The 27788-nt window shown below is 45.9% G+C and overlaps 1 protein-coding gene across 1 annotated transcript; it reads left to right on the forward strand.

The window, feature by feature from the left end:
• The first annotated feature begins 578 nt into the window (after positions 1–578).
• Positions 579–24761, forward strand: NELFA (negative elongation factor complex member A). Its single transcript, XM_040419218.1, has 11 exons — positions 579–995; positions 7715–7886; positions 7975–8136; positions 10306–10395; positions 12504–12634; positions 12828–12897; positions 13514–13602; positions 14902–15013; positions 20776–21026; positions 22867–22966; positions 23697–24761. The coding sequence occupies exons 1-11, from the start codon at positions 786–788 to the stop codon at positions 23879–23881; spliced, it is 1572 nt and encodes a 523-aa protein (XP_040275152.1). The 5' UTR covers positions 579–785; the 3' UTR covers positions 23882–24761.
• Positions 24762–27788: the final 3027 nt, after the last annotated feature.

The following is a 27788-nucleotide window of genomic DNA, read 5'->3' on the forward strand; positions in this document are numbered from 1 at the left end:
CAGGCTGTTCACCCGCCGGAGTCCCCTGCCGCTAGTGTGAAAGTAGCCTTAGCCAGTTAAACAAGTTGTGTCATTATGGACATTTACAAAATAGGGATATTTGATTGCTAGGGGACCCACTACTGAGACCCCCACAATCACTAAGATGGTGGTCCTAAACCCCTCCACTTTTACTCCAACTAATGAGATTCCTTTAATTTTTCTCCTCCTTTGAAATATGAAAGGATGAATCTGATTGGTTGCTATGGGCAACTAATAACCAGTTTTCTTTTGCACCAGCATGCATATAGTGTGGATGGCACTGTAACAGGGTGTTACTATGAGCACCGGGATGCTATGTTTAGCAATAATATGGGTTCACTGGGATAATATGGGACCAAATATAATGCCGAGACTATTGTTTCGCGAAATAAAGTGTTTTGGTCCCACGAAGGACCCGTCTAAACAATCCAGCAAGCCTCCCCTTGACGATAGCAATTCCTCTTTAGGGAGGTGCTTGATGGTTCCGTCAGCCATCTTTGATGAGGGCATCTCTATGGAGACGCATTAGAGCCGTGTACTCCGTTTATAAGCCACGCCTCCTACAGTTATCCGATTATTCTAAGCTCCTTTCGCCTCATGTCGGGCTCGGTGAACACAGCACACCACAGACTCTTCCCTAGCGAAGTCGACAAAGTATCGCGAGAACAGCCGTTCGTTCCCATCCCGTCTCTTAGCGCCAGAGGGGGCCTTTATTTTAGGTGTCTTCATAAAATGCCTGCTCGGGATGGTTTTCTTTTCTCAAGATGGCGTCGATGAGGGAGAGCGACACCGGCCTGTGGCTTCACAATAAGCTGGGCTCGGCGGACGAGCTCTGGTCGCCCCCCAGCATCGCCTCGCTGCTCACGGCCACCGTCATCGACAATGTCCGCCTGTGTTTCCACAACCTGTCGTCCGCCGTCAAGCTGAAGCTGCTGCTGGGTATGCTGCACCTCCCACGCCGCACCGTGGACGAGGTGAGTGCTCCCGTCCTCCCCCGCCCCCCTTCCCGGGCGTGAGCTGCCCGGGGGGGACCACAAGTGCCAGCAAGCCTCTGTACAGGCGGGAGATATCACAGAGGCGCCGTTACCTAAACAAAATGTCGCATCCTCCTCCTTCTTCTTTTTTTTTTTTTCTTTTTTCTTTTTTTTTTCCTCCCATAATCTAGCTGGAAGAGGAGCGAAGCAAAGTCATCAAACTTTGGGAATAAAAAAGCAACTTTGTAAGAAAGAAGAAACTCCACCCCTGCGTCCGGTGTCTGCGTCTCCTACGTGTGGTGCTGGGAGCGCCGGAGGAGGCAATGGGGTCCCACCGCTGGGAGCCGCACCTATATCGAGAACGGAGCCCCGAAAGTGAAGGAGGACGCACTGCACGCGCGCAGCCGCCCGCCATTCATTTGGGGCCGCCGAAAATAGCCAAGCCCTGGCCTCATAGAAATGAATGGGTGCATGGGCCGCGCATGCGCAGTACGCTCCCATTCACTTCAATGGGAGAGGCGGGGATTAGCGCTTGGTGGTGGACGGACCTCAGGAAATCTGGGGTCCTCCAGCCACAACCCTCTCTCCGCTCCATTCTGGATATGGGTGGGGGTCCCAGATGCTAGCGATATGCCCCCATTGTCTATGATGGGAATACCCCTTTGAAGAGGTCCTCTACTTTACACAACCCCCTACGTGGCAGTGCCATCATCACACCTACGTATTAGGAAGCAGATCCCACTGTGACCACTAGCGATCCGCGGGGAATCTGGCAGAAGGTGCTTGGTTTTCTTACAGCGCCACCACAGGGGAAATTAGTCATTACACCTTCATTTCAATGGGTTGTCAGACGGGACAGGTCCTCCGGCGTGAGAGATGCTCTTTGTACCCCTTACTGGTAGATCTCGGTGGTAAGACCAGTCTGCAGGTCTCCGTTTTTTAAGGATACTCTGGATGTGTCCCTTGCGTTATTATGCGCCGTGGCCATCAGGACCCTCAGAAAGCAGAGTTACTACCCTGTAGGTGCTGTACGGGTCTGCTCTGTTTTCTAGGGCGGGGATGCCCAACCTGCGGCCCTCCAGCTGTTGCAAAACTACAGCTCCCATTGTGCCTGAGCAGCTTTCAGCTCTTAGGGCATGCTGGGAATTGTAGTTTTGCCCCAGATTGGGCATCGCTGATTTAGGTTAGGCCCCATGCACACCACTGTCTTTTTGGTCTTTTTTTTTTTTTTTTTTCCAGATGCGGATCCGTTCTTTTTTTTTTTAACGGGGACGCAAAAAAAATCTATGGCAGCACGCTATATATTGTCCACGTCCGTTCCACCGGCCCACAAATTCCATTCAGAATGCAAACTGATCCGTTTTGGACGTCTGGTGAGAGCCCTGAACGGATCTCACAAACGGAAAGCCAAAACGCGAGTGTGAAAGTGGACTAACCTATATAGAGCTTGTCAGGAAACCCTTCTGATGACCCTGGGAGCCGTAATGGGGGAGGGAGGAACCTATTGCAGTTTTATGGCTTCCTAATAAGCCCTTATCCCAGAAGGAACCCTGTAATAACTCAAAGGTTACCCCTCCCAAACAAGGTGACCGGGTATGGGGGCTGTCTGGCATCATCCTTATGGTCACTTATTGCGCTCTCTGGCCTGGGGTGCGGGGTACTAGAGGGGCGCTCTTCTGGGACATGACATGAAGCCTGATCCGTGGTGTGAAGATGGCACTGCCACCTGGGTCTTCTGATGCATGGCGGTGATGAGAGGAAGTCGCTGGGTTTCTATCTGGTAAAAATATACTTCCGATAGACTTTTACTTTTTGCTTGTGATCATTAACATTGTCACTCAGGGTTTATACTGGTTATTAACCATTTTCCTGCTGCTTACCAGCCTGTGACGGCACAAACTGAAAGTCTGCATGCATCAACCTTTTTACTGCTTTCAGTGTTGCAGACAATTATTATTTTTATTTTTTTGCTCTATTTACCTGGCGCGTAAAAATGTACATTTAGATCTGACTTTATTTCTCCCCCTTTTACCAGTAGTCGTAATAGTCCGTTGTTGTTATAGTCCTCGGCCCTTCCCATGTCCCCAGTAGTCACATCGGTTCCCGCCATTCAGCTCTGGTTGGACTCGCCCGTCTGCCAAATGCATGAAGCAAATAACGTAGTAAGTGATGCGGGTACAAACTGCACCCCCGGCAGCTAACACATTTGAGGACATTTTGTCCATTTGACATACTTTGAGAGGGGGCGCATCATTGGACTGAGAGGAGCAGTAGGGTCATTTTGGATGAATTGCTTGCTCCGTTCTGACCTAGCTGTTAGGTGTTGGGAACACAAACATGGTGAACCGGCCCTGGACGGCCCAGACAGACACCAGTAGAGAGGATTGTTTGTTCCGCCGACAGACAGGAGCAGCTCCCACAGTTTCATTGTCCACCATCCAGACACAGGAGGCCCCTTCATTGCACCCCCTGTCTCTGCTCGGACCATTTCCTGGCACTTGGCAGAAGGAAATCTGGTGTCGCGGTGTCCCTCACGTGTCCGGCCAAGGACAGTCACCACCTCTTTAGTTTGCAGTGTTGTTGTGAATGAGGCCTTGTGGTGAGCGCTTCAATCCTGCCCCAACTGCTGGTGTGATGATCTGCGGAGCCATCGCATACGGCAGTCGGTCACCCCTAGTAGTGATATGAGGGACACTAACAGCTTAGTGATATGTGCGGGACATCCTGCCGCCACGTGTCGCCTATCATGGCCGGGCTTCCAACTGGCATTTATCAGCAGGATAACGCTCGCCCGCACACAGCAAGGGTTTCCCAGGAATGTCTCCTCCAGATCAAGACACTTCCCTGGCTGCCGTAGAGGCCGTATGTCGTCTTGTGGCCGGGGCTAGGGGCCGTATGTCGTCTTGTGGCCGGGGCTAGGGGCCGTATGTCGTCTTGTGGCCGGGGCTAGGGGCCGTATGTCGTCTTGTGGCCGGAGCTAGGGGCCGTATGTCGTCTTGTGGCCGGAGCTAGGGGCCGTGTCTCGTCTTGTGGCCGGGGCTAGGGGCCGTATGTCGTCTTGTGGCCGGGGCTAGGGGCCGTGTCTCGTCTTGTGGCCGGGGCTAGGGGCCGTATGTCGTCTTGTGGCCGGGGCTAGGGGCCGTATGTCGTCTTGTGGCCGGGGCTAGAGGCCGTGTCTCGTCTTGTGGCCGGGGCTAGGGGCCGTATGTCGTCTTGTGGCCGGGGCTAGAGGCCGTGTCTCGTCTTGTGGCCGGGGCTAGGGGCCGTATGTCGTCTTGTGGCCGGGGCTAGGGGCCGTATGTCGTCTTGTGGCCGGGGCTAGGGGCCGTATGTCGTCTTGTGGCCGGGGCTAGAGGCCGTGTCTCGTCTTGTGGCCGGGGCTAGGGGCCGTGTGTCGCCTTGTGGCCGGGGCTAGGGGCGCTCTACAGGGTCCTAGAGCCTCCTCTAATAAGAGTTTCTTTCCATTCCAACAACTCCTTCCTCTATAGAGATTGCCTCACTAATTCTATGTGCATTTCACACATTGGGAGGACATTAATAATTTTGCCACACGGTGTGCAGTGTTCAATAAATTTGGTGCAGTTCACGCCAGTGACCCTTGTCTGTAGCCGGGCCGCTCCTGTGAGGTTTCATTCACATCAGAGTCTTCATTAGGGAATGGCAATGGAGATTCTTTAAAAATGCCGCGCTGCATTGTCCAGTTAATTAATGGAAACCCGATGTGCGGTGTCCTCCAACATCTTGTTGTAGGTGTAGGACAATGGCTGAACGTAAAGCAAGAAGTTCACTTGACCGGCGTCGTGGGGAGTTGACGTGATTGCTGTTGCTGCTCTTCAGGGACTTGGGTTTGTTACTTACCATTGCACCAGCACATGATGAAATGAGAAGAAACCTGACAACTCGTGACCCGAGCTGGGGATCCCTGCATAATGGTGGTGATCACTGTTCAGAGGTTTTGCATTGTGTAACCCTTTTCTGCTCATCAAGGATTAAAAATACATTTTTTGATGTGTGGGTGTGTATATCTATCTATATCTTGTTTTTCACCCTGTAAGACGCACCTAGGTTTGAGGACAATAAGAATTTTTTTTTTTCATTAGGCCTGAAATCAGACTGCCCCCCCCCCCCCCCCAATGTTAATCAGACCTTAGCTCACAGCCCCAATGTGAATGACCCCTATTCAGACCTCAGATATGACCCCCCCCCCCCTTCCCCCATTGCCTTATATTAGCCCCCCATGCCACAGAGCACATAAAATGAAAACAAATCCACTTGCCTCTCCTGCTCCGGACGCCACCGCTCCTCACCTCCAGCGCTCTATCTCTTCTTCCTGCTGAGGACCGGGAAGCGGTGAGTACAGAGCCTTTACTGCTTCCCGGGCCTCTGGTACTAATAATGGAATCGGTCATTAATATTCAGCCCATAAGACTTGGGGACATTTTCCCCTCCCCCAAAGTGTGTCTTATGGCGTGAAAAGCACGGTATGATGGTATATACTGAGGAAGGGCTGTTAATATCCTGAGCCTAGTTAACCCCTTTAGCCTGGTATCTGGTCCAGAACAGTTCCGGCTGTAATGGAGGTAACTTCCATACCAGCCCCTTACTGGCCCCTAGGATTGCCATGACTGTATGCCGCAGGCATTTCGTAATAGACTGCCTGTCACGGTTAGGCCTCATGCACACGACTGTCTGCAAATCGCAAACCAAATTTTTCTACTAGAACTGGTTATTCTTGCCCGCAAAATGGACAAGAATAGGACCTGTTCTAAATTTGCGGAACGGCTACACGGATGTGAACCCATAGAAATGAATAAGTCCGCGTGCGATCTGCAAAAAAAAAAAAATGCAGATTGGAGACTGACCAAAAAATATAGTGTGTGCATGAGGCCTTATAGGGATAGGGTGTAATGCCTTGGTATACAAGGTATATCGCTGCACTATAAAAGCCATGTTCCTTAGAGGGGCAACAAAATAAGTACCATATTTTTCGCACCTGATAAGATGCACCCCAGGTTTTAGAGGAGGAAAATAAGAAATTTTTTCATCTAACTCCCCCCCCCCCCCATATCAAGACATCAGATCAGGCCCCCATGCCCGACTTCAGATTAGAGATTAAATAAATAACCGCTGCTCCTCTCCAGGTTCGGCAGTCGCGCTCCCTTGTCTTCTACGTGCAGCGACAGGTCATAGTAGGGTTGAGCGATATACCGATGGCAACGATTAGGGATGAGCGAAACATCAGAGGTCGATTCGCATAAAACTTTGTTCTAAGACTGTACGGAGCAGAAGCTCCGTACAGTATTAGAATGTATTGGCTCCGAAGAACCGAAGTTATTGCTTTGCGTAATAACTTCATAAATTTGTACTGTAAAAAAAATTATAATTCTCGAACTCTGGTTCGGTTCCAAGTGGTACCAACGCGATAACTTCGGCTCTTCGGAGCCAATACGTTCCAATGCTGTATAGAGCTCCTGCTCCGTACAGTATTAGAAATAAGTTTTATGTGAATCTACTTCGGATGTTTTTTCTTCTAAATGGGTATTTATCACGATCTATATTATCGTGATAAATTTCTTATTATCGTGGGAATATTTTTGATATCGCCCACCCCTAGGTCATAGTACGTGCACTATGTCCTGATGCTGTAAGCGGTCTGTACAGGTGAATACCAGCAGCGCTCGCCGTGCTTTACTCCCCGCACGTACTTCATACTCGTGGGCGCTTCCATAATGCTTCTGGGGGGGGTAAGAGTGGGTCTTATAAAGCAAAAAATGTGGTAAAGGTTAATAAAATCTTTTTTCGTTAGAATGTGGTATTTTGTAAAAGGGATAAAGCACACATGTATCGGCATATGTAATAAAGACCTGGGCGGATTGGCCATAGACCCTATAGGGAAATATCCCCGGTCCGCCGATGCCCAGAGTTCTTTTGGCATGAGACGTTCTCGTTATGCCACATGGTGAACGTCGAAAATTTAAAGAGCAAAAAGCAATAGTGGAATAATTACTTCCATCCTCAGCCAAAAAAGTTAGAGGGGTATTCCGGTTATGTAAAGTTGTAGGTGAAAACTTAATCGGTGGAGGACCTACTGCTGGAACCCTTATCGATCGCGAGAACGGGGGGCCCCCCCATACACCGTAGAGCCATCCAAAATGACTGGAGCGACTGATCAAGCATCCATTAATTTCTATGGTAGTTCAGGAGATGGCTACCTCCACCACTCCCATAGAAATGAGCGGCGCACATGCCTGACCAGCTGCGCCATTCATTTTGGGAGCTTCACGGGCTTTCTGTTCTCATTATTGGTGGGGGTCTTATTTCATACTCCTACTTTCCTTCTCCAAAAATTTTTATACTCTGCCTAAAAAATAAATAGTCAGACTCCTGACAGGTCTATTAGGAGAGCTAGTGAGTGTTACAAGGAGGCGTCTCTTGCTCTGGAGGACCTGTCCTCTGTGTAATGCTCTGTTACCCCTGTGGTGGCGCTGCAGGGGAACAGAACACTTACTGCTAGGTTTGCACATCCATTACATCTGATCACTGGGGGACACTTGTCAAGAGACGCTTCTAACACATAGGCATTGTCCAAAGTGGAGACCCCCCCCCCCCCCTCCTCCTTAAGGAGATGGCTGCATAGTAGTATAATGGCCCAAGCAGTCTGCCATAGCACGATGGTTAAACTGTCCTTCAATAACACTTTTCGTCCTCCTGTTTTGCAGATGAAGATGGCATTAACAGAAATTATTCAGCTGGCCACCGTGGACTCAGACCCTTGGATTTTAATGGTGGCGGACATCTTAAAATCTTTTCCAGACACCGGCTCATTAAACCTCGACCTGGAGGAACAGAACCCGAATGTGCAGGATATATTAGGAGAGCTCCGGGAAAAGGGTAGGATGTTTGCCGGGTTTATGCATGCGGTTGGGGAGCTCTGCCTCGAATTCACAATTCTTAACCTTTGACTTCTTTCCTGAACCAGTGAGCGAATGCGAGGCCTCCGCCATGCTGCCTCTGGAATGCCAGTATCTAAACAAGAACGCCCTCACCATGCTGGCAGGACCGCTGACGCCTCCCGTCAAACATTTCCAGTTGAAACGAAAACCAAAAAGTGCCACGTTGAGGGCAGAGCTCTTACAGAAGTGTAAGTAGGTGCTGCCGCACCGATGACTTCACGTAGTTAGTAAGGTCTCCTTTGGCTTTAGATTAAGGTCCTATGCACACAACTGTGTCCGTTTTGCGGTACGCAAATCGCTGATTTTGCAAAATACAGGTGAGGTCCATGTGCAGTCACTTTTATTTTATTTTTTTGGCCCTTTGACTTCATTGAGTTAGTGGCCCACATTTTGCAGATGGTCCGTATGCTTTCTGCATCTGTATGTCTGTTCTGCAGAAAGATAGAACATGTCCTAAACTTGTCCACAGAATGTGGACCATTGAAGTCAATGGGTTCACAAAAAATGCAGATGCAACATGGACAGTGTGCATTTTGCGGATCCACAATTTGTCTTAAAAGCTGAGAAATTGAAATGTTGAAAATTGCAAATTTTTCCAAATTTTTGGACAGTGTGTCATGAGAAAACAATCTCCAGAATAGCAAGTAAAAGCATTCCAAAATTATTACCACATAAAGTGACACGTCAGGTTTGCAGAAAAATAGCCTGGTCAGGAGGGTGAAAACTGGGCCAGGGTAGGAGGGTTTAAAGGGGTTTTCCCAGGCTCCAGATATTGATGACCTGTTGGTGAGGCCTCCAGCGCTGGAACTGGCACTGTAAATGGAACCGGGCGGACGGCTGGTCGTGTCCGATTACTGCAGTTCACCTCCCATTTCCTTCAGTGGGAGCTGAGCTGCAATAACCCAGCACGGCCACTATACTTTGGATGGCGCTCTCTGCTTCATTCAAGCTCTAGTTCCAGCACTGGAGGCTGCAGGGAACAGCTGATTGATAGGGGTATAAGGTGTCGGACCCTCACCGATTTGATGGCCTATTCTTAGATTTCATTTCCAATGTCAGGAGACTGGAAAACCCCTTTAAGACCTGTTGCAAAGTTGCTTCATTTTAGACAATATAAATAAATAAAACTATTGCAGAGGTGGACATAGTGTCATAAAATGTTGGTGTGCGCACACATTGTCCCCTGAATTCAATGGGAAATGCACCACTGTGGTGTATTAAAAAAAAAAAAATGTGACCTGTTCTGCTTGGGGTCCATTCACACGTCCGCAATTCTGTTCCACATTTTGCAGAACGAAATTGCGGACGCATTCACTTCTATGGGGCCGCACAATATGCGGCCCGGATCCAGAAATGCGGACCTGCACTTCCGGGTCCACATTTCCGTTCCCAAGAAAAAGATAAATAGAACATGTTGCGGACAAGAATAGGCATATTCTATTAGTGCTGGCGATGTGCGGTCCACAAAATGCGGAACGCACATTGCCGGTGTCCGTGTTTTGCAAAACGCACATGAACGTGTGAATGGACCCTTAGATTGTATGCCGCTCTTCTTTCTTTTTTTTTTTTTTTTTTAATTATATACACTACAGTGGTGCATTTCCCATTGAAATCAGGAGACCAGGCATATATGTGTGTGACATGCCACTTACTGACGTATGTTCCATGCAGATTATCCCTCGTATTTTTCCAGTCATTGGGAGGTGGAAGCATGTGCCAAAATACACACAGGTGACCGCATGGATACCTGTGGCTGATTTCTGTTGAAGTCAGCATTGTCTTTTTCAGTGTGACGTTGTGAACATACCCTTTGTGGAACATGGGTTTAAAGACTATGCATTTTCGTTCTGGTTTATTCAGTCTTTTGATCCAGACAAAACAATGACCTCTCTTGATATTTGGTACAGTCGTAGAAATTTCTACAGCAGATCTGCATGTGGGTATACGCACCCACCCACTGATTGTGAAAGTAATTAAAATGCCTCCCACAATGCCTAGTCCCCTCCTATAGATCATATACTATCCTATATCCATGCACGGCCGCAGATGCATCTTCCTGTGACAGCGGCGGCCGTGCAGAGATCTGTAGTGACGCAGGTGCCAGGGAGTGGGGTAGGTATGATCTATAGGAGGTGCATGGGCATTGAGGGGGCCATTTTATAGAATTGGATAACCTTTAATTTCCACAGCAAATCCACGGTCAATGTGGTGGTCACAGAATACAATTATTAAAATGCTAATAAAACGCTACTTCTGTTATCAATTCACTTGCAAATAGTTGGGTTTTGTTTTTTTTACTTATGATGTTAGATAGTTGAACATTTTTTTTTTAAAGTTTCTTTGTTTGTACTTTAAAGCCACAGAAACCGCCCAGCAGCTTAAGAAGATGGCCGGTGTGCCATTCCATGCCAAAGGGAGGGGCCTGGTTAAAAAACTGGATACCACAAGTGAGTCTGATTTTACTGCTTGTTGTAGGAACCAAACTGATCATACATTTTGTTAAGGGTTCTTTTAAACAGGCAGGTTTCTGGCCTGTAACGACTGCATGATCAAGCCTGTAGTACCAGGCATACAGCCCGGTAGGGTTGATCATGCTGATAAAAACAATACCTTTTTAGGGTCCTTTCACACATCTGTATGTGTTTTGCGGATCTGCAAAACACTGACGCCTGCAATGTGCATTCCGTATTTTGCGGACCGCACATTGCCGGCACTATAATAGAATATGCCTAATCTTGTCTGCAAGAATAGGACATATTCTATTTTTTTCTCTGGAACGGAAATGTGGGCCTGGAAGTGCAGAACATCGTGCGGCCCCATAGAAATGAATGGGTCCGCAATTCTGTTGCGGAAGTGTGAATGGACCCTTATCACTCTCTGTGACCCCCATTGTTAAGAAACACTAATGACCTACCTGGAGCACTGAGGGACCAGCCAAAGCCCTAGGAGCACCCGGTTTACACCCCTTCAGTGAAGCTAGACATGTTGTTGCTGTGTCTGCTCTCCAGGTCTCATCCCTTGTTCTGTGTTCTCCAAACACTGAGACCTGTCATCTGTGCCCCGCTATACACTCGCCTAAAGAATTATTAGGAACACCTGTTCTATTTCTCATTAATGCAATTATCTAGTCAACCAATCACATGGCAGTTGCTTCAATGAATTTAGGGGGGTGGTCCTGGTCAAGACAATCTCCTGAACTCCAAACTGAATGTCAGAATGGGAAAGAAAGGTGATTTAAGCAATTTTGAGCGTGGCATGGTTGTTGGTGCCAGACGGGCCGGTCTGAGTATTTCACAATCTGCTCAGTTACTGGGATTTTCACGCACAACCATTTCTAGGGTTTACAAAGAATGGTGTGAAAAGGGAAAAACATCCAGTATGCGGCAGTCCTGTGGGCAAAAATGCCTTGTGGATGCTAGAGGTCAGAGGAGAATGGGCCGACTGATTCAAGCTGATAGAAGAGCAACGTTGACTGAAATAACCACTCATTACAACCGAGGCATGCAGCAAAGCATTTGTGAAGCCACAACACGCACAACCTTGGGGCGGATGGGCTACAACAGCAGAAGACCCCACCGGGTACCACTCATCTCCACTACAAATAGGAAAAAGAGGCTACAATTTGCACGAGCTCACCAAAATTGGACTGTTGAAGACTGTCAAAATGTTGCCTGGTCTGATGAGTCTCGATTTCTGTTGAGACATTCAAATGGTAGAGTCCGAATTTGGCGTAAACAGAATGAGAACATGTATCCATCCTCTGATGGCTACTTCCAGCAGGATAATGCACCATGTCACAAAGCTCGAATCATTTCAAATTGGTTTCTTGAACATGACAATGAGTTCACTGTACTGAAATGGCCCCCACAGTCACCAGATCTCAACCCAATAGAGCATCTTTGGGATGTGGTGGAACGGGAGCTTCGTGCCCTGGATGTGCATCCCTCAAATCTCCATCAACTGCAAGATGCTATCCTATCAATATGGGCCAACATTTCTAAAGAATGCTATCAGCACCTTGTAGAATTAAGGCAGTTCTGAAGGCAAAAGGGGGTCCAACACCATATTAGTATGGTGTTCCTAATAATTCTTTAGGTGAGTGTATATTCTGGTCTCAGTGCTTGCTCAGTACAGCAGGACACATTGTTCAAGCGCTGAGACTGGAGGATACAGCGCAGATGACAGGTCTCAGCGCTTGGAGATCACAGAACAACTGCTGAGACCAGGCACAAGAAGACATGGCTGTACCCACTGCTAATCCAGGGCAAGGTGGGAGAGACTGAAGGCGAAAGAGGTAACAAACTGGTGCTCTGCAGGCTTTGACCAGCCCCTTGGTGCTCCAGTTTGGTCATTAGGATATAAATAAAAATGTATTTTTCTCAGCAATGGGGCCACAGATATTCACGGTATCCCCCTCTTCCCCCCTACAGACCACTTGCGTCACAGCCGCGGGGCAACTTGTAAGCTTGTCAGGGGGGGGGGGAAGGGTTATCCACAACGCTTGCAAAGCTTCCACCCTGCAGCTTTATAAAAGGGTTTCTTCTCTTAATAACAGCACCTCTGAAAGGTATACCAAAGCAGGCGCCATTCAGAAGCCCCACAACTCCAACAGTGTTTAGTCCAGCTCCCAACAGGACACCTATTGCACCCTCCAGGACACCCCTCTGTAGAGAGAGGGGGGTGAAGGTATGTGTTATGTTGTTTTGTACTATTGAAATTTCCATAGTCCATGTATTCATCCATAGTGTCCTCTTTTCCCTTCTTCCTAGCATAATTGTTTGTTTTCCCTTTTCACCCCCATAATAAATTAGTGGAAGACCTCCACAAGGTAATGTTTGCAGTGCTTTGGACCCTGAGCATACATTGCATTTATTTTCAGTTTTTGTCTATCAAAGAGTTGGACAATGTGGGAGTAGGAAGGGAAGCTAAGAGAAGAAGAAAGACGGTTGGTGAGTACCAACGATATTAGTTAATTACCTGTCCCTAGTAGTTTCAAGTGTGTTAATCTAGGAGGGTCCGAAGTGCACAGATTCTTCTGTAGTGCACCCTCCGATCAGTACACGTAGCCAAGATCTCATTGTGCGAATGATCAAACAGGGGAGAAGGGGTGATGGCCAGATCTGATGCAAAAATCCATAGTGCGTCTATAAAACCTGTTCTGCCACTGGACAAACCTTTTTATTATTGGGTCCTCTACATGTGGGTGTATTGATCCATTTTAGTCAACGTTTAGCTCATGCACGTGGCTGTACTTGGAATCTATAGGACATGGATCCTGCATCTGGTGCTTCTAGGAATCTATACTCTGCTGACCCCATGTCACACTGCTTCCAGGGAAGGACTTGGTGCCCGCTCCGTATAACAGCGGATGGTGTGCTTATGGCGCCTTCATATAAAAAGCGCTCTCTGGTTGGTGTTGCGCAGTGTTTGTGTCCTTTGTCCACGAGGAGCTCAGAGACAGAATTTTGTGCCTTCTTTTATTCAGTTCAACAACCACTTTGCATCTTGAGATTTTCTTTTCCCAGTACGTTCAATGCCTTTATGCATCTGCTCTTTTACTTGCAGAAACTGACGTAGCGGAGAAGCCACCAAAAGAAGAAACCGTTGTAGAGAGTGCGACCCCTGATTATGCTGCTGGTCTTGGCTCTACACAGGTAATCTGCCCCTCCCCCCAGTCATGAAAACACTAGAGGTTTTGGTACTACTAAGGGCTCTTTCACACTAGCGTTCTTTTCTTCCGGCATAGAGTTCCGCCGTCGGGGCTCTATGCCGGAAGAATCCTGATCAGTTTTATCCTAATGCATTCTGAATGGAGAGAAATCCGTTCAGGATGCATCAGGATGTCTTCAGTTCCGGAACGGAACGTTTTTTGGCCGGAGAAAATACTGCAGCATGCTGCGCTTTTTGCTCCGGCCAAAAATCCTGAACACTTGCCGCAAGGCCGGATCCGGAATTAATGCCCATTGAAAGGCATTAATCCGGATCCGGCCTTAAGCTAAACGTCGTTTTGGCACATTGCCGGATCCGACGTTTAGCTTTTTCTGAATGGTTACCATGGCTGCAAGGACGCTAAAGTCCTGGCAGCCATGGTAAAGTGTAGTGGGGAGCAGTATACTTACCGTCCGTGCGGCTCCCCGGGCGCTCCAGAGTGACGTCAGGGTGCCCCACGTGCATGGATGATGTCATCCATGCGCATGGGGCGCTCTGACGTCATTCTGGAGCGCCCCGGGAGCCGCAGTATACTGCTCCCCACTACTACTATGGCAACCAGGACTTTAATAGCGTCCTGGCTGCCATCGTAACATCCGGACAACGCAAGTGTGAAAGAGCCCTAAGAATGGAAGGTTTATATGTATGCCAGTGACATTGTGTCCTTGCCACGTCATAACGTCACTGTGTGAGATGCTCTTATACAGATGATACATATTAATCTGAAGCGCAGCTCTTGGCTTGTACCATGTCCTCCAGGTGTTTACACTTTGGCTTTAAAGGATATGCCACCCATTGTCTGAAAGGCGAGGGTCCCACCTCTGGGACCCGCACCCATATCAAAAATGGAGCTGAAAGTCCCAGACTGTGCACTGCGTATGCGCAGCTGCCCTCCATTCATTTCTATGGGGCTGCCAACCGAGCGCTGGCTTAGCTATTTCCATTGGCCCCATAGAAATGAATGAGTTCGGTGGCCGCGCAAGCGCTGTGTGCTCACATTCATTTCTATGGGGAGCTGGGATCAGAGAAACCTCTCATTCAGGCTGTTTAACCCCTGAGATACCAATGTTGATGGCAACTACCTGCCGCATGTATTTGACAGATGGCCTGTAATGTCTTTTAATAGAAGCACTCATGTTATTGATGCTCTCGGTACTAGCAGATCTATGATCTTGTTTGGAGCCACAGTGTAGGCATTCATTACAATGTATAATTTCTTGTCTTAATTGGAAATGATTTTGCAGAAACTCAGTACCCTTAACAACGAGAGTGCCCTTCCATCTACAAGCTACTTGCCAGCAACCCCCAGTGTGGTGCCATCCTCCTCATACATCCCCGCGTCTGAGGCTCAGCAAGGTATGTCCTGTCACTTTCAGCATGACGTTCTACATGGCTCAGGTATACAGCTACTCTGTGTTCCGGTATATATCTTCTGGGAATCCAAAGCCATTTTGCCAGCAATAAGGAACAAACTGGGATGTGTAAATTAACTTCTGAAGCCACAAAACCTGTTGACTGCAGAAAATGTTTAGTTTGGTTGAAACCACCCTCTTAAGTGAAGAAACTCCTCGACTATCATCATGATTTGTGAGTTTGCGGTTCGTTCAAAGGTTTCTGTGATTGTATCATACATTTTGTGCATTGGTATTATATGAATAATGAATAGCTGTTTAGTTTTATCTATGGCCGAGCTGAATGTAGAATTTTATAGCATGCAAGTTCACAGTAACAGCTTCTGAATATGACCTTGTAAAATGCGCTGCTGTAATTTAATGCAGTTGCTAAATTGCTGGCTGAATACAGAATAGCTCATATTTGTGACTTAATGGTTATTTTCCCCACGCCTCCACAACGGCACCACCTGGAGGTTGGCCCGCCTTCTCAGGGACAGGAAACAATAGTGAGATCAGCAAATAAAGGGCCCCCTCCCTCTTACCAGTTGTTTCCTGTCCCTCCGAAGGTCGGGATCGTGGATCAGCAGCTCGCGCTGCCTTTTCTGGTTTGTAATCCTGGCCCTGCCGGAGGGCCGTTGCAGAAGGAGGGGTCGCGGGACACAGTAAGGCCTGTCCCTCCCTCCTCTTGGTGTAAATCCGGCAGGCGACGGTCACCCTGGGCTTTTCCTCCCGGGTACGGACCGGCGGCTCTGTGGGCAACAGGGAGCGTTCCTGGGCCTGGGAATGCTCCCACGAGACGCGCCGTACTGACTTAGAGTTCAGACCACGGGGGGAGGGGCTGTGACGTCACTCGCCGCACCAGGAAGTAAAAACAGCGCGGGCTGCCGGCGTCCCAGGCAACTGACTGTGCGGAATAAGCATGTCTCTGCAGGCTGGCTCAGAGTCCCCCAGGAAGCCCACAGATACTCCCAGGCCCTCAAGCCCGGTAAGCCTCCTTCCTATGTGTTATTGGGGTATCTTTTTGAAGGCCCTTTTGGTGACGGTTCCCCAAAAAAAAACAACTTACCAATTTTGTTCTGGATTATGTCTCCTAGGGGAGAGATGTCTCAAAAAGGGAACCGTCCCTCAAAAATAAATGTGCCATCTGCAAAAAGGCGCTCTGTAGCTCCTATAAGAAGCCTCTATGTCAAAAGTGTTGTGACAAGGTGGTCTCTGAAGAATCCCCTACCCTGGTTATAAATCTGAGAACCATGATTAAAGAGGAAGTCGGGGCTGCTGTAGAAGCAAAGTTGTCTACCATCCCGTCCAGACCCTCTACATCAAGTGCCTCTGTTATGGAACAAGACTCGAACATAGACGAGGGAGAAATTGCATCCGACTCACTCATCTATTTCTGAGGACGTTTATAGGAAACCTCTTTGTACAATTGAAGAGACAGATTCCTTACTGAAAACCATCCGAGCCACAATTAACTTGGAAGAACCAAAAGAACCGCTTACAGTACAAGATCAGATGTTTGGGAGACAGTAAAAAGCGAGTTTTTCCAGTCCACAGCAATATAAAAACTTTAATTCATAATGAGTGGAAAGAACCTTACAGAAGACAGTCAGCATCAAAAATATTTAAGAGGAAATATCCTTTTTTGGAGGAAGATTCGGCCACATGGGACAAGACCCCTAGAGTGGATGCCCCAGTGGCAAGAATAAAAAAAATAAAAAAATCTGCATTACCCTTTGAGGATCTGGGTTTACTCAAAGATCCCATGGATAAAAAAAATGCGAGAGTCTGCTTAAAAAAACTTGGAAATCCTCCACCGCAGTTTTGAGACTGGGAATCTTGGCAACTTACACAGCTAGGACCCGGTCCTTGTGGTTAGGTCAATTGGAGGAGCACATCGAGTCTGGTAACAGAAGATATTCTAGCCTCAATCCCTATGTTAAAACAGGCCGCAAATTTTATGGCAGACTCTTCCGCGGACATAGTAAAATTATCAGCCAGAACAGCCGCCCTGTCCAATTCTTCACGCAGAGCAATTTGGTTGAGAACCTGGTCAGGGGATACAGCATCAAAAAATAAACTATGTGCCTTGCGAAGGGGATAGCGTGTTTTTGGCTCAGCGCTTGACGATATTTTAGAGAAAGCATCAGATAGGGAAAAAAGGCTTTCCCACCGAATCGAAGTTTTATCACCAGAGACGATCCTTTCTGCCCCAAAGACATGGTAGGTCTGATCAGAAGAAAAAAGAATCGGGATAGTCTTGGCAAACATCCAGAGGAAAGGGGGAGGGATTCCTATTTAACCCCCAAAAGTCTTCTTGGCCCTCTACCCAATGACGCCAGAGGAGCAGTAGGGGGAAGGCTCAATCGCTTTTACTCAGCTTGGGAGGATATTCAGGCCTCCCCTTGGGTGCTGGCTGTGATAAAAGAAGGCTACAGTCTGGAATTCACCCATCTCCCCCCAGACTAAAAGGAAAAAAATCAGGAAGCAATGGACCAACAAATATCGCTCCTGTTAGAAAAGAGCCATCATTCCAGCACCAGTAGAGGAACAGAAAAAGGGATTCTATTCGCCTATCTTCCTGGTGAGAAAACCAAACGGTACTTTAAGGGCGAAAATAAATTTGAAGACCCTAAACAAATATATTGTTTACAAGAAATTCAAAATGGAGACCGTAAAATCCCGCTCAGCACAAAGATCATGACTGAAGTAGCAAAAATATTTTCGCAGCCCCGTCAGAGAACCTTCTTCTTCTTCTGCGTCACCTCCAGACAATTCTTATAACCCTGGCCGACCAGGGTTGGTTAATAAACCAACAGAAGTCTTGTCTTCTCCCCTCATAGAAAAATATTTTTTTGGGAGTTCTGCTGGACTCATGCCTTATGACTTCTTCTTTCCTGCCAGAACAGAAGCAACAGAATTAAATTTCCAGCATCGGGAGTTTCCAACGACAAAAGGTTGCCTTCTTCAGGGATATTATGATAATCTTGGAACTCATGACGTCAACAATCCCGTCAGTAAAGTGGGCCCAGCACCACTCGAACGCTTCAAGCTTTTCTTCTAAAGAACTGGGACAAAAGGCAGACATCCCTAAACAAAAGAATAAGAATTCCGTCATATCTAAAGATGACCTTATCCTGGTGAACAAACCAGTCGAATCTATCCAGGGGGGTGGAATGGAGACAGACAGACCAGGTAGTCATCACAACAGATGCCAGTCGGCAGTGCTGGGAAGCCCACGCGGAGGGGAAGGTGACGCAGGGCCTATGGAGAACAGAACTACAACAAGCTTTGTCAAACATGAGGGAACTAAGTGCGGTGTGGGAAGCCATAAAAGCTTTTTCTCCCTCCTATCCATCTGAAGAAATGTAAAAATCCTGACCATTCCACCACAGTAGCCTACCTGAACAAACTGGGAGGAACAAGAAGCCGCTCCCTGTCCTCAGTCATGGGAAAGATCCTGAATTGGGCCGAGAAAAATCTACGCTCTTTATCAGCAGCCCACATAAGAGGAAGAGAAAATCAAGTGGCGGACTTCCTGAGCAGGGATCAGCTACAGCCAGGAGAATGGAGCCTGAATCATCAGATCTTCGGTAAGATTTGTGCCAGATGGGGCACTCCAAAGATCGACCTATTTGCCACAAGGAAAAACAGGAAAGTCAGACTTTCTCCCTGTTCCATCTAGACCGCCCCCTAAGAGTGGACGCCTTGTCAACACCCTGGCCTCAGGAACTTCTTTATGCGATCCCGCTATTTCCTCTGATACCAAGGGTCATTACCAAGATCTTGGAAGAGGAAGGCAAAATTATCCGAATTTACTCGTTTCTGGCCCAGCAGAGCATGGTTTCCAATACTAAAAAACCTAGCGGGAGAAGAATTCTGGATTTTCCCACCCCGACTGGATCTACTTCTCCAGGGACCAGTGGTTCATCCCAGAGTCACCCAGCTTCGCTTGACAGCTTGGAAACTGAAAGGCGCATCCTGAGAGGAAAAGGTTTTTCAGAGGCGGTAGTCTCCACTCTATTGCAGAGTAGGAAACCTGTCACATCAAAGATCTACTTGAGAGCCTGGGAGTCCTTTTTTTTTTTTTTTTTTTTTTTTACGTTTCGGGGACGGCAGATGGGATCCCTCCAAAAAACCAGAGGTGACCCTAATTCTGTATTCCCTTCAGGCAGGACTTGATAAAGGTCTATCAGTTAGTACCTTTAAAAGTCCAAGTAGCAGCTCTAAGCGCATTCTTGAACAACAAGCTATCAGATTTGAATGTTGTCAAGAGATTCCTTAAGGGAGTAAGTAGAATTCGCCCTAGGCTTAGGTCATCAGTCCCTCCTTGGGACTTAAATCTGGTCCTATCCAGACTAATGCATCTGCCTTTTGAACCCATTGTAAAGATCTCCTTGAGAACATTGAAACTCAAAACAGTATTTTTATTAACTATCACTACTGCCAGGAGAATAGGAGAAATCCAGGCTTTCTCCATTCTACCTCCCTATCTTACGGTTTTAGAGGATAGGATTATATTAAAACATGTTCCTGAATTCCATCCTAAGGTGGTGACCAAGTTCCACTTTCAGCAGGAAATCACTCTTCCCTCCTTTTGTTCCCAGGCGACATCAGATAAGGAAAAGTTGTTCCACAACCTAGATGTTAGAAGGTGCGTTCTGCAGTATTTGGAGGCAACCAATAATATGAGAAAATCGAACCAGTTACTCGTACAATATCTGGGTCTTCACCAAGGCAAAGCAGCTAGCAAGACTTCCATCTCCAGATGGATCAGGGCCTGCATTATTTTAGCCTATGAGACTGAGGGAATTGCTCCGCCACCTTTGTTGAAAGCTCACTCCACTAGAGCATTGGCAACATCCTGGGCTGAAAGCGCCTCAGCCTCACTGGAAGATATGTCGGGCAGTCACATGGTCCAACCCTTGAACCTTCTTTAAACATTACAAGCTGGATGTTTCTACCAACAGGGACTTGTCCTTTGGGCGCAGGGTCCTATCTGCAGTGGTCCCACCCTAGTCATGTCTCCTATGTTATTCCTCCAGGTGGTGCCGTTGCTGAGGCGTGAGGAAAAGACAAAAATTACTCTTACCGGTAATTGAATTTTCCTTTTGGCCTCCACAATGTCACAGGGATTCCCACTCAAAAAAAGATATATGTATTTATATTCTAATTTTTGGTTTTATATTATGAGCTGTTTTTTTGGCGCATTGATTCTCAGTTTGAAAAACCTTTTTGGTTTTTTTCTGTGTGTGTGTGTGTGTGTGTGTGTGTGTGTGTGTGTGTGTATATATATATATATATATATATATATATATATATATTATAAAATCTCTCATGTGGCATTACCTCTGTTTTTGTTTATACCTTATTCATATTTTGTTTCATTCCTATTCTGAGTCTTAGGTTAATAACTGGAGAGGTAAGAGGGAGGGGGCCCTTTATTTGCTGATCTCACTATTGTTTCCTGTCCCTGAGAGGGCAGGCCAACCTCCAGGTGGTGCCGTTGTGGAGGCTAAAGGAAAATCCAATTACTGTTAAGTTTGTAAAGCATAAATCAAGGCAACTGGACTTACTGTAGATTTCTTGCATTTTCAAGAAATCTACAGTACGTCCAGTTGCCTTGATTTTATTCTTTACAGATATACCATGACCTGGATAAATGAGAACCTTCACAGACAATTACTGTTAAGAGTAATTTTATTTTTATTTTTTCCTTCTGTGTAGCTGGTTCAGTCCGAGAAGCATTGCAGACAGAGGAACCCACAACTCCCAATAATGCCCTTCCTACCCAGTTTAAGCAGCGGACACCAATGTATCATAGCAATCCCAATGCCCCTGCTACCACCCCTACTCCTGCGACCACTCCTACCTCTCCGCTGACACCTACTACACCTCAAGTGGCCGCTCCTGCAGCTCAGGCTCCTCAGATTACTACACAGACAGAACCTGAGCCCAAGAAGCCCCTATCGCTTACAGTAAGTAGAAGCAGAGCCGGGGTACGTTCACAATAGGACAGATCCATGAGGCATTCATTCATGCTGATGTATGGAATCCTCATCTCGGTCTAATATGAAATCCAGGTTTAATGTATCAATTGTACAGCCTGGAATTTTTATTGAATTTTTTGATATTGCAAATCTTGAATGCCGTAAGAGCATGCAGATTTCCTGTAATTCTATATGATGGTAGCAAATTAAAATGCACAGTGGTCACCTGGCTCCTGGGATCCGTCCAGCCCTGTGTCCTTGGAAATGGCTTCCTGGTTTGCGTCAACAGTTTATTTTATGTCTGTATGAACACTGGCGATCAAAATTGGAGAACAATTTATGAACACTTGATTTTTTTCAGAAATAATGTAATCTACATTGATCATCATTTTGAAGGATTTTTTGTAAGGGGTACACCATGCCATTAGAACAGTGTTTTCCTAAATAACTAAAGTATATGAACATAAAACCTTTATTTTTCCAAAAACCTGATGATCAGAATTAGAGACTGACGGTAGCACAGAGAGAGATTCTAACTACATTTTCTGGAGGTTACACCAGTCGGCAATCAGTAGAAGTGTACAGGCCCTTGCTTTGAATGACTTCGGCACATCTGCGGCCACAGGACATCACTAGTCTCTCTCACCGCTCTGGTGGGATTTTGATCCACTCTTTTTAACAGTTCTGTGACTGTGTTGTGGGTTTCTTGACCATAACTTTGTCACCAAGGATTTTCCAGAGGTTTTCTATTGGGTTTAGATCAGGACTCTGGGCCGGCCATTTCATTGTTTCAATGTCTTCCGTTTCAAGGAACTGCTTTACCCGTTTTGCTGTGTGACGGGGGGCATGGTCCTGCATGAAAATTGCTGAAGAAGGTTCTGATCCACACTTGCATTCACTCTGCCATGTAGCTGTATGAGAGGTCCTACCTTCTGCAGAAAACATTTCCCAAACCATGACACTTCCTCCTCCACCTTATTTACACACTTTGGGTTCGGTCTTTCCCCAGTTTGTCGACGAACATAATGTTCCCCATCAGACCCAAATAAATTAAACTTTCTTTCATCACTGAAATGAACTCTGACCCACTTCTCCTCTGTTCACACAACGTGCTCCTCGGCAAAGGTGAGTCTAGCCTTCTGATTCTTTCTGCTAATGAGAGGTTTGGTGGGTTTTCCGTCCAAATGCTCTTAAACGTCGAGACCCTGTATGACGAGACGGATCCTTACCCTGTTTAGTGCTGAACTGGCGAGCAATTCCAGCTGTAGTGTCGAAACGATTACCCATGGAGATTCTCCGCATTATCCTGTCCTCTCTCTTGCATTTGTCTTTCGAGGGCGACCAGCCTTCTTTTGGCGGACTTGAATGAGTTTGTGATGCAATATTCTAGAAATCACAGACTCGGAACGACCAACTTCTCTTGCTATGGCTGATGGTGTCGCCCCTTTTGGCTTCCATCTGGACAACCTGCTGCCGGAGGGTTTCAGTTACTTTAGAACGGCACACCAAGTCATTGAAAACTGTAAAGTTAGGCTGCCAGTTACATAGGGTTTGTCAGATCATTAAGGAAATTAGCACCAGTTGCCAGATTAACACCAATAACTTACAGGTATCCGAAAGTGTTCTCTAATTTTGATCAGTGTTCTTTTATTATCTCATTTTACATTTTTATTCTGTGCTTTAGATTAAATACTACTTATGAAATCCTAAAATACTGCTATTTTACTCTTGTTGGGATATATTCCCATAGGGCTGCACTATGACCTTGACATTTCGGAAATTGTGTCTTCTCTAATTTTGATCGCCACTGTACATTATCCATTTACAGAGGGAGCAGATGTATGCTGCACAAGAAATGTTCAAGACTGCAAACAAGGTCACAAGACCAGAGAAGGCTCTAATCCTAGGCTTTATGGCCGGTTCCAGAGGTAAGTCCCATTCCTCAATGAATCCCTCTCTCAAACACGTAATGTGTTGCAATTAATGAAGCAATTTACACTATGGTGTATAGTATTATATAGTCCACTGGCTGCTATTTTCTGACGGAGAAATTTAAGAGGCACATTTATTAAGACTGATGTTTTCGAAGCCAGTCTTAATAAAGCCCCATAGCTGGCGAGGATCTGCTGAACTTATGAAGAGGCGCCGGCCTCTCCATAACTTTGGCGCATCCAGCGGCTTCCTTGCTGTCTTACATTTAGACCATTTTTATACACCTAAAACAGGCGTAGAAAATGATGAATCAGATGGGCCTGCTGGTCTGTGCATGCCACAATTTTAGACCTGGCGTGCCAGCTGTGCCTGAATTATGACTGATTTAGGTGTATTTCAGAATTTTTTGTTTTGTTTTATTAGTTTCCGGCTGATTCCTTTTAAAGGGGTTCTCAGGTAAACGGAGATGGAGATATTGATAATTTAAAAGAATCAGTTTGGTAGTGTGCACATGGCAAAATTTAATGGGGGGGGGGGGGGGAACGGTCACAGAATTTTTTATTTGCTTCACTTTGTTAAAGACATCCGGTAAATAATTGTGCAGTTTATGTTCTTACCGGGTTAACCTCCTATCCTTTGACTTGTTCCCACTTTTGCAGTGTACTTTTTTTTTTTTTTTTATATATATATTTGCCCTCTAATGTAAGTGTTTTGTTTCTTGTGCAGAAAACCCTTGCCCAGAACAGGGCGATGTTATCCAGATAAAACTCAGCGAGTACACGGAGGTTATACAAAAAGGAGACGGCACAGGCAGCACCACAATGATTGTCGACACGGTTTTTGAAATGAACTATTCCACCGGCATGTGGACCAAGCTAAAAAAATATAAGCCCCTCACCAATGTCTCGTAGGGGGCGGATTCCAGGCAAGAAACCATGGACCAAAAATATATGACTTGTAAATCGGGTTCTTGATCTAACAATCAAGCCGAGGGGGCCCTGGATGATCGCTCAGAGAGAAGTCGTACCCCATGTCAATGGTTACTTCCTCACCAAAAGACGATTGACCCGTTCCAAGAAGGAGCAACGAATGGCCAGTTTTGTAGAATTAAAACCTATTTTAAAATGTCTCCTACAATCACAATGCAGATCTTCTGGTTGAAACTTTTTTTTTTTTTTAAATACAGTATCCTGTACATCCTGTGGATCACCGTGATTTTCTATGCGGAAGAAGTGGGGGGGGGGGGGGGGGGAGGGAGGGAGGGTGGCCTTTCCTCATTTTTATCTGCAGTATTTCAAAAGGTAAAATGCAAGTATTTGGACAAAAGGTCTCGGGTCAAACTTACTGTAATTGCCTGTAACCTCTCTCTCCTTCAGATTTTATTTTTTAAATCTTCTAGCGCGTCGGCATCTCAATGCTGGCCATTGGGTGTTGACACAACTGCTGTTTGCTTTCTGCTTTGCAAGATTTTGTTTCCCTAGTTTAGTACAATCATGCAGGAGGCGGGATAAGGACGGGGTGTAGTACTGTCGGGGTGTCTGGTATAATAGATGTGGAGTCCAAGATGCTTAAATAAAATGGAGGCATGATTGTCGTCTGGTTTGTGAGGAGGGAAGGGCGGCAGTGCTCTTTTAATATTAGGAAACAAAAAAAGGTTTGCAACCCACATGTATTTCTAGGACACATTAACTGTAGTGGATCTGTCAGATTTGATTGGTCAGGCAATCCGTAGCATCCGGTGCTGGCCGGATAGTGAGCTGCAGCATTTCTTATTACTTGTAAGCTGTTGAAAAGGTACCGTATATACTCGAGTATATACAGTACTCTCTCAACAGAATTTTAAAGGCTATGTGCACCTTTGGTGGCATTTTGTTATTACATTGTACTCCTTTTGAGCTAAAAAAAATAATTTCAAGTTGGTCCTTATTAGAAATGATGAGGCGTTTTCACTGCACAGCTTTTTATTTCATTTTTTATTTTATTTTTCTACTAGCAGGATCTGTATTTTCTCTGCTCTGTCAGACAGGGAGCTGATGGCTCCTGATCTCTGACATTATAAACACATGTTTTAGCTCAGTTCTTATCTTTCTTATAAGAAATGTTGCTTAAATATGAACTAAACCTTTATATAAACTTTTAATATGTTCTCCCTAATGCCCTATGTACTTTATTACTGAATTTTTACTACACTTTTTCCTGCCTAAAGCGCACCGTTCCCTATGCGCTTAAAACTCTGTTCTATGTACACTGCTGACGGCTCAGTACATTTTATCAATGGGGCCGCAGCAGCGCTGAGGGTATGAGCGCCCTGGATGATTACTAACTCTTGGCATAGCACATGGGTGCCCATGTACAATGCCAGGATTAGCTGAGCGGGCTTTTGCCTGCCCCGCTAAGCTAAGAGAGCTGTCAGTGGTGTACAGAGAACTGAGTTTTAAAGGGGTTGTCCGATGAAAAATATTCTGTAGCCTTCAAACCAGCGCATTGGTCCGAATACTTTTGTAATTGCATGTAATTAAAAATTTTGCATAGCCACTGAGTTATTCAATAACCTGTATCGCGCCACCTGCTGTTTTTTTCATTTTTTTTTTTTTCTTTGTCCTGCTCACGGAGATGGCCGCACATGCTCAGTTTCATACAGGGCTGGTTCTAGCTTTGTTGGAAAGAGGTTGTCATGTACTGTATGATGTCTGATTGTCATTTTATACATTAGTCACGGGATAACCCCAGGGAACGGTGCGCTTTAGGTAGGTAGGAAAAAGTGTGTAGTAAAAATAGAAAATTCATGAATAAAGTATATTAGAGTTTTTTTAATAGAGCAATAGGGAGAACAGATTAAAGGTTTAGTTACTCTTTAAATACCGTAAGTGTTTGTGACCTTTTAGTAATTTAGAGATAAGGAGGGTTATTAGATGACTGACACAAAGTGAAAGTATTATTCGAGCCGCTAGAAAAAGAAATAACCCTTTGACACAACGGCTGAATTTTTTTTAATAAAGACTAATTGAAAAAAATATTTTTAGCTCAAAATGAGTAAAATGCAATTGTGAAAAAAAAAAAAAATTGTCCCTGAAGATGTTCATAGCCTTTAAAGTTCTCTGAGCTTCGTTTCTTTTTGGCCCTTTCAGTCGTGAAGAATAACATGGCTTTTGCAGTAGGATGTTTGTCACAAATGTCCCCTCTGGATGTAAACATTGCAACGACCCTCAGGTTTGTACATTGCCGCTCACCCTATTCGCAATATGTGGAACACCTGTACATTGTTGCATAGAGAGTCTTTCTGCGCAATGTACGGGTGTCGGAGGGCACGCCTCTACTAAGCTTGCTGCAATATTTATATGTAGAGGGTGCTGAAGGGCAGGAGGGATGTTTTTAAAGGACTTTTCTATCACTTAATTATTAATGACCTATCATTAGGATAGATCATCAATTTCAGATTGGGGGGGGGGGGGGTCCAACTCCAGGAACCTAGCTGCAGCGCTGGAACCAGACATTGCATCTGCCCAGCTATGTACACTGTGCCGTTCTGGCTCTGCAGCTGATCAGAGCTTATGCCAGCAGTCAGACCGCAGCTAATTGGATATTCAAGGTCTTAAAGGGGTTGTCCCATTACAACCACATGTCCACAGGAGGCGTTGTGGTCCGTGTTCCCCCGTTTGAATAGAGCAGGGGTCAGCAACCTCCAGCACTCCAGCTGTTCTGAGACTACAACCCCCAGAATCCTCCTTTTACTTCTATGGGAGTAACAAGAACTGTTGAGTAGGTGTACATGCTGGGAGTTGTAGTTTCACAGCAGCTGGAGTGCCGGAGGTTACTGATCCCTGGAATAGGGTATCGGACAGGCATGCGCCTTTCTGTGGGACTGCTCAAGATGGCTTAGTTCAAATGCTCACCTATCTCCAACAGTCCCATGCATGTCCACCACTCCATCCAGGTGGGGAGAACATGGGCCCCTGCAGTTGGATCCCTGCCAATCCGACAAATATCGGTTATCCTGTGTTGAGGGGGTAAGTTGTTATAGTAGGACAACCCCATTAACATAAAGATAGGTCTTCAATAAGTAAGTTCTGGAAAACCCTTTTAACAGACACTACTGTAATGCCTTTTACGGGGCTAAAGGAATTTTTAAAAATCCTGTACAGTACATATAACTAGAGATGAGCGTATTTTATATTTTGAAATTTGTTCACACTTCGTTTACTGGTAAAAGATGAATTGCTTTATGGATTCAGTTACCACTGACCATAAAGTAATTCTATGACTGAATGAATAACGGAATGCTTCTAAAGGACTGATAGAGGCATTCCGTTATTCACGGACGGATCCGTTTTGCAGCCCATAGACTTCTATTATGCCATAACTTTGTTTTTCCATTCACATAGCTGTATGAGGGCTTATTTTTTGCCGGACAAGTTGTATTTTCCAATGCCACCATTTAATATGGCATACAACGTGTAGTGGGAAGCGGAAAAGATTTACAAATGGGATGAAATCGAAAAAAAAAAAAAACGGGTTTTGTTCCCACGGTGTTCAGTTTGTGCCAAAACTGACCTGTGCCCTTCATTCTATGGGTCCGTACGATTAACACAATACCACATATGTATAGGTTTTCATATCTAAATAGTGTAAAAATGTAAGCTTTGAGAAACTTTTTTATATATATATCTACTGAGCTGTGTGGGGGCTCATTTTTTGAGGGATAATCTGTAGTTTTTATTGATAGCATTTTGGAGTGTGTGCAACTTTTTGATCACATTTTATTACATTTTTTTGGGAAGCGATGAAAAAATGGCAAATTGATCAGTTTGACCCTTTTAT

Source organism: Bufo bufo, chromosome 2 (genome assembly GCF_905171765.1).
Source record: "Bufo bufo chromosome 2, aBufBuf1.1, whole genome shotgun sequence".
Classification (NCBI taxonomy): domain Eukaryota; kingdom Metazoa; phylum Chordata; class Amphibia; order Anura; family Bufonidae; genus Bufo; species Bufo bufo.